This window comes from Larus michahellis, chromosome Z (genome assembly GCF_964199755.1).
Source record: "Larus michahellis chromosome Z, bLarMic1.1, whole genome shotgun sequence".
Classification (NCBI taxonomy): domain Eukaryota; kingdom Metazoa; phylum Chordata; class Aves; order Charadriiformes; family Laridae; genus Larus; species Larus michahellis.
In genome coordinates, this window is record NC_133930.1 from 51,969,890 (window position 1) to 51,977,059 (window position 7,170).

General features: G+C 41.4%; 1 protein-coding gene across 1 annotated transcript; it reads left to right on the plus strand.

Moving 5' to 3' along the window:
- The first annotated feature begins 2,432 nt into the window (after positions 1-2,432).
- Positions 2,433-6,748, plus strand: LOC141735769 (adenosine 5'-monophosphoramidase HINT1). The gene is made up of 3 exons (XM_074568903.1): positions 2,433-2,602; positions 5,527-5,631; positions 6,405-6,748. The coding sequence occupies exons 1-3, from the start codon at positions 2,492-2,494 to the stop codon at positions 6,567-6,569; spliced, it is 381 nt and encodes a 126-aa protein (XP_074425004.1). The 5' UTR covers positions 2,433-2,491; the 3' UTR covers positions 6,570-6,748.
- The last annotated feature ends 422 nt before the right edge of the window (positions 6,749-7,170 follow it).

Sequence of the window (7,170 nt, forward strand, 5' to 3'; positions counted from 1 at the left end):
TTTGCTTCTGTGCTTATCGATGGTATCTCAGGATGTCTCCCGTTTCTAGGTACCCAGCTGCACTTAAAAAAGTCCAGCTGCACTTTTCAAGGATGCTTCTGGTTCCCAGCCCCCACAGCTCCCAGGCTGGCAGGCATTTTCTCTGCTGGTGTTTTTCAACAGACTTTTTTTTCTGTTCCATCATTTTCCCTTTCCAGGCAGGTCACCTTTTTGTCTGCTCACACCCAGCTCCCCACAGCCCTGCCTTCCCTTACCCACAGCCTGATTGACCATCCCAGCCGCAGCCCGGCCATCACAGGGCTCTGACTGTACTTTAAAATTCAATTGCCATTCCCTAGAAAACAAAAAAACCCCAAGCTTATACTTCAATAACACATCATCCATCATTAGCTACAGGCAGCATAAGGACTTTAAATGTAAAAAGCTTTACTATTTTGCTAGACCTCTCGCTTCAATATATAGTCTATTTCATCATTTAATTGCAATGACATTCAAAGCTGATTGAAGTGTAGGAACACTAAATATTTTTAATATTTCAAATTTCCTAAATGCACTTACTTTGTACTATGTACTTCATAAAGAAACTTGATCCATTAGTACAAGAAATGATCCTTATTCATAGATCTATTTGCTTGAATAATGATTGCAGCTGTGAATGAATGATTTAATACTTTGAAAAATAACATAAAATCTGACATTTACATGGTGAGAAAAAAATATATGTTGAAGCCAATTATATGAAAAAATGCTTTTGCATTTTCAGAGAAACTTCTTCAATTGTCTCTATATGTCTTCTCTTAACATAGAAATATGCTTTCTAGACTGACTCCATGGAACTACTTAAATACACTAACATGTACAAATGGATCCTGAATAAATATATGTAAGTTAAATTCTTCTGTCTGTTTAGCTAGTAGTATCAACTCTTCTTTCACAAAATATGTTTAATTCCTGAGAAAATAGAGAAAATTATTCACATTTTTGGTTAATAAGCACAGTTAAACAATAATGGAAAGCAAATAAATTTGCCTGTGAAGCACCAATTCCATCCTTGTTTTAGCAATCATACTTTAGCCATACAATACTATCCGTAGGACATACACATGTCAAAATACCTTAACACAGCTCCATCAAGTGAGGCACAGAATATCATCCCAGTGTTTAACATGCTTTGTCAGAGCTTTGTTTAGAGTATCTCAAGATATATAATTTCAGAGTTATTACCAGACACGTATGACAAATTCTGCTCTTTTTGTAACAAGTTCAGGTAACTAAATGCGGAACCATTTTAGTTTTAAACCACTTAGCAGTTTTTATTCCCTGCCTCCTTCCAGAATTATGTTTCCTGTGAGATTTTTGTCACAAGGCAAATATATTTAAATGTCAATGTTAAAATCTTCGTAGACAATGCTTGAGGGAAATCAGATTAAATCTATTTCAACCATGAAGTTTAGAAAATGAAGCTTTGTTGTTACTATTTTAGGGATTTTTTGTTTGGTTGGCTTGGTTTTGTTTTTCCCGCTTTTTCATTTCTCCTATTTCATGACTGGTGTCATATATATATATATGTATGTACAGATAAATATATACATATATAAATAAAAGCACTTATGACCAGTTATGTAGCTGTGTAATATTGTGTTGCCTGGTCATATTGATTGGTCGATTCGACAGTTAGGAAATGGCTAATGTGTAGAAGGGCTGGCACGTTAAACTGCCACAGATTTCCCCTCTGCAAGAGTCATTCCCATATTAGCAGGGCCTGACACCTCAAACTAAATCCTGTGTATTTTATGACTTTACCCTCCAAGCTTTGGGTCCAGTCCTGATGTTTATGAGAGGTGCCTGCCTGCCTCAAACCAAGCCCTATCTCGATGGGGCCCTGCAGCCCTGAAAGGCCTTGAGACACTGGTGTGGTCCGTTCGCCTTGTGCTCTGTGCAAGGGGCCACACAGCTTCCATCTCGGAAGTCTCCGCCAAGGCAGCAGGGCCTCCAGGACAGGATTCGTGGCAGTTTGTTCTTCTGCAAACTTGTATGGAAAAGGCAAGAGCACCCTTGCCAAAGCTGTCATTTGGCTGCAGGACACAGTACCAAGAAGTCACACAGATATTTGGCATGGATTTGATGCGGCAATAAACAATATTTCTGGGTGCAACCGCTGCTCCACAGCCACCCAGATGGTCGCTCCACAGCCACCCAGATGGTCGCCTCACAGGTCGCAGCGTTGATTCCTCCGCGGCCTCCGTACACCACTACCCCTACCCCTCCCAACTCGGATCCCTCCGCGCCTCCCTGGGCCCCATCACCACCGGCTCAGCGAGGGCGGGACAGCCGAGCGGGCGGGGACAAGCGAAAAAGACAGGCGAAACCACCAATCGCGAGGTGGGAACTGTTAGCCGTGACTTGTCCACCCAATGAACGCGGTGGGGGGCGTGGCCTCCGGAGGAAGCACGGGGAGAGGGGCGGCGGGAGCCGAGCGGGGACGGCCGCCATGGCGGACGAGATTAGTAAGGCGCAGGCCGCCCGCCCCGGCGGCGACACCATCTTCGGGAAGATCATCCGCAAGGAGATCCCCGCCAGTATCATCTATGAGGACGACCAGGTGCGGGCGGTGCACGGTCGCACCCGCTCTCGCAGCCGCCGGGTCGGGGGGTACCGCTGAGGCGCTCGGGAGCGTGGCGAGGCGGGCGGGAAGGACGGGGCCTTTCCGTGCCCTCCTGCAGCGTCCCTAAAGCGTCGGACACGTTCAGTGCGCGGCCGGCTCGGCCCGGCGGGTGCAGGGCTGCAAGTGTTGCTCGACCTTAGCCTCAGCCCCGCTGTGTCACCGGTCTGCGTGCGGACGAAGGGCCTCTGGCCATAACGCACCCGGTGGCGGCCGCTGGCATTCGCCGTGTCGCAGCCTTAACGGTATTGCAGGCCGTGCTGGCTTCACTGCCAAGGGACGGAGCTTCGCACACCTGGTGTAGGAGGGTAGTCGTGAAACCTTAGATTAACCACCCTTGTGGATTCCGGACGTATGCATCTAAACAGTACACCGAAACTAGCTGTCTTTTGCACGTCAGGAATGCAGGTCTTGATGTACGTTTCAATAGCATTACAGAGATTATACAGCTGTACCTGCCAGGCTTTCGTTATGAACCTCTGAGAAGGATTCTGAGAGTAGAGAATTATAGAGAATTGCAGCTTGTTCCGCTGTTCGCAAAAAGCGGGAACCGGTTATCCTGTAGGCTGCAAAAATCCATTAAATCAGTGAGTTGGGAGTGGTAGCGTTCAATGATGGTGGTGCACCACAGTGTGCTAGGAGCTAAGTGAAATAGCTTATGAAAAAATGCAGCTGTTGTCTCTTAAGATGTAAACTAGACTAGTATCCAGTAAACGCCTTTTTTTTTATTTAAATACTGAACATTAACAGAGGGTTTTGCTTTTAAAATAAGGGATTATGTGCAGTGTAGAATACAGGCTCACTAAAGATGTATTTTGCCTGATTGTGTGCTTAAAAATTATGGATAGCTTGGTACAATGTTTTATTGATAGGCAAAGGTTGCAGCTGACACCTGCTCTCAAGAGTACTGGAAATTTTCACTGCTTTCTGCAAACCATGCTTATGTTACTGTTCTGTGTCTATGTGAAGGTGTGCATTCTTTCTTTCCCCGGCTCAAAGCTGCCTGAGGTTTTCCTCGGCTGTAATGGCTACATCAGCATAACGTGAGCACGGTGCATGATTGAGAACCAAGACATTAACTTTGGTGAGGACTTGAGAGCATGTAACCTACTCTGACTGCCATTAGTGCAGAATATTTTCTGGAAGAGCAATTACCTGCAGTGTCTCAATTAATTTTTACCTTGAAGTATGCAGAAATGTAGAACTGCTGTTAGAGTTTAGTTCAGTAAAGGGGATGATCTTTAATGTGTTTTGTTGACTCTGTGGAGGTCTTAGAGATGCTTGAAACATTACAAGGAGAAATGTAAGGAAGGCTTTTAATCATTACTTGACATGCAGAGGAAGGGAGATATTAAAAAGTACAAAGGTTCTGTGGAATTAGGCCTTATCATTGTTGTTTTAATTGAATCTAAACTTGCTGAAATTAAGGTTGGTTTACTGTGCATTCATGGGCTTCCTGTGATTGTGCTTTTGTTTGATACTGTTTCTGCTCTCTCTCCCTTAGAAAATTATTTGCTACTGGTCTTCTGTTTGTTAAATTATTTGACTCAGTTTGGCCATTTTTTTTTATTCATCCATTCTTTGCTTACCACCCTTCTCTGTTTGGGAGAAACAAGCAGTTCATCAGAGATTTAAAACTCGGCATTATCTTCTTAAAGATAGCTTACAATAGGACAGATTGGAGGTATACAAGATAAGGCATTATTAATGTAAGTAAAGTTTGAACTTTTCACCAGCTTTACTCTTGGCAAAGGCCGCAGTTTCTCTCGGTAGAATTAAAAGCCAGTGTTGTCACATAGAAAATTCCCTTTATTGATTCACAAATAACTGAAAGTATCTAGGAAATACATATTTTGAAGAATGTAAGGTATATGTTTATATGTGTGAACTCTGTGGCGTAACTCAACTGGTAACTGTGAGATGTTTTGCAATTAAATGTGATGAGTGAGTCAGGGATGCCCCCTGGTTAGCAGTGGCAGAGTGCATGCTCATTGTCGGCATCCGCAGATTGTGGTCATTGCAGTAGCAAGTCCTGGTTCTGTGGTTGGCCATTTGCACAAAGTGGCATAGCTTTCTTGTCTCTGCCCTTGCTTTCTCTTCTATTTCTTACCTATTGGAAATTCCCAATTTGAGATTTATTTGATGTAATTAGGTGCTGTATGCAGTTTCTGACTGATAGTAATTTTGATACTTCCATAAAATTATCTGGGAGTCAACTACTTACTACAGGCGGTTGTTCATGTTTCAAAAGTGATACCTTTCCCTCAATTTGAGAATGTCTGAAATAGAGGCGGTCTTAGTATATTATTTTGAAATAATCTTTTTCTGAAATACTTGGTGCTGTTGAGAACAGAAATATAAGATGACCTCAATCACATAATTTCAGGTTCTTTGAAATGCCATATTATCTTTGATGAAGGCAATATTCAGACATAACTGGAAAATGATTAGCAACTATTTGCTATTTGTTTTATTCAACAGGGTGTTAATAAATAAGCGTAAGTCTACTTTTTATAGGTATGCATGCCATGAGCTCTGTTAGTTGTTAGGCATATGTGTAAATAATAAATAATGACCCTAATTGCATATTAACTTGCAGATAAGACTATAACTTTTAAATAATGCTTAACACAGAATAATTTATTTTTTTTTTTTCATACCAACAGGTCTTGGTAAGTAGGTATTTTGTGTTTAGAAATTACAGAACCTTGAATAATGTATCGCTCTAGAAAAATCAACATCTCTGCTTATGTTTGCAGTATCTGATAATCTGCTTAAGTATATATTTAGTGAGGCATATTGATTTACCTAACCAGTTGCCTTTCTCTGAAGCGAATTATGTTTTAACTGTGTTCTTCCTCCAGTGCCTTGCGTTCCACGATATTTCACCCCAAGCTCCAACGCATTTCCTAGTAATTCCTAAGAAGCCAATTGTCAGGTTATCTGAAGCAGAAGATTCTGATGAATCTGTAAGTACTCAAGAAGCTTTCTGTACACTAAACTGTACCTCTAATTACTGCATAATTTACTAGACTCTCCCCCTTTCCTTTTGACGTTTCAAAGTGGCAAAGTAGTTTTTCGATACTATAATCCTTTTCCTTTAACTTAGAATGGGAATGGAGTTGAGATTTTCCAGTAAAAGTAGTGATATAAAGCAAAATGTGTCTCTAGGTATGTATTTACAGTGCAAAATGCATTATTATTTTGGAGTACAGTCTTGATGTCTGTTTTTATGATTTACAGGCAGTAGTACTTATTCTAATATGGGCTTGGGGTTTTTGGCAGGTCAAAGTTAACTGAGAGATGCTAAGTATTTAATTTGTCACTATAAACACCAAGTTCAAAGATTTTGTAAACTTTTACATGATAAAATAAAGTTTCTTTTCCACAGAATTATGTATATTGCCTGAAGAAGTAACGGGGTCTTTAAACATAAGATAAATTTAGCCTCTATGACACTTCTGTAGTCAGCTACTGTCTAGATTGAAAAAAAAAATCTTTAGCTCTTTTCCCGCTCCCCCTATATTATGCATATTCAGTCTTTATAGCTTTTCTTGGAAAGTCTCAGTTGCAGGCAGACAACAATTTGAAGAGCAGTGGCCGAATTCTAAGAATTAGCTTACTAGCTTGTCTGAATGGTTTTCTGCTCTTGTTCCTTCCCTTCCTGCCCTCTCCCCTTTTTGTGTGTTTTCTGTTTGTTTGGTTTTGTTGTTCTCTTTTTTTTTTTTTTTCTCTTCTCCAGCTTCTTGGTCATTTAATGATTGTTGGCAAGAAGTGTGCTGCTAACCTGGGCCTGACCAATGGATTCCGGATGGTTGTGAATGAAGGGCCTGAGGGTGGGCAGTCTGTCTATCATGTACACCTCCACGTTCTGGGTGGTCGTCAGTTGGGCTGGCCTCCTGGCTAAGATTTTTCCACCACAAGAGTTAACTGCATGCATACAAACTACCACCAAATAGATTTAACGTGTTCCCCACCAATGTAGCCACTGTTAATGTTGTTGTTTTTTTTTTGAATGTGTCTCTATATAAAGGGTAATAAATGCTCTGAACAACATTCGCACAATAAAGATTTAGCATGTGGGAATCGCCTCTGTCTGGTGTGCCTTACTGATGGAAACCATTGTGCAAGTTAAAATGGTCTTCTCCAGAGTTTTAAGTATGTAGTGTATTGCAGTCTGCTGTTAACAACCTTCTGCAGACAGTAATTTGCTGAGTCATTTGAAACCTGAAGGTGCAACTGCTTATCAGTCTTCATGTCTTTTGGGAAGAAAACTTAGTAAGTTTTTTGAATGTGGTGTGCAAGTATTCATAAAGCCAGTGTAGGCTTCTGTTAAAACTTCTTAAAAAAGCGTTGTATGTGAAATTCCAAACATGCTGTGCAAGGGCTGTGTCAGTACGCTGCAATGTGTTGGAAACCTACATCTCCTATTGGAACCGTCTGTCAATGGCTGCTTTGTCCCATCTTTCTGATGACAAAGGCTAAAGCAATAGTCTTAATGGCAGCTG

Coding starts and splice junctions, on each gene's coding strand:
- LOC141735769 (XM_074568903.1), top strand. CDS start 2,492: ATGGCGGACGAGATTAGTAAGGCGCAGGCCGCCCGCCCCGGCGGCGAC. Junction 2,603..5,526: donor TCATCTATGAGGACGACCAG/GTGCGGGCGGTG, acceptor TTCTTCCTCCAG/TGCCTTGCGTTCCACGATAT. Junction 5,632..6,404: donor CAGAAGATTCTGATGAATCT/GTAAGTACTCAA, acceptor TCTCTTCTCCAG/CTTCTTGGTCATTTAATGAT.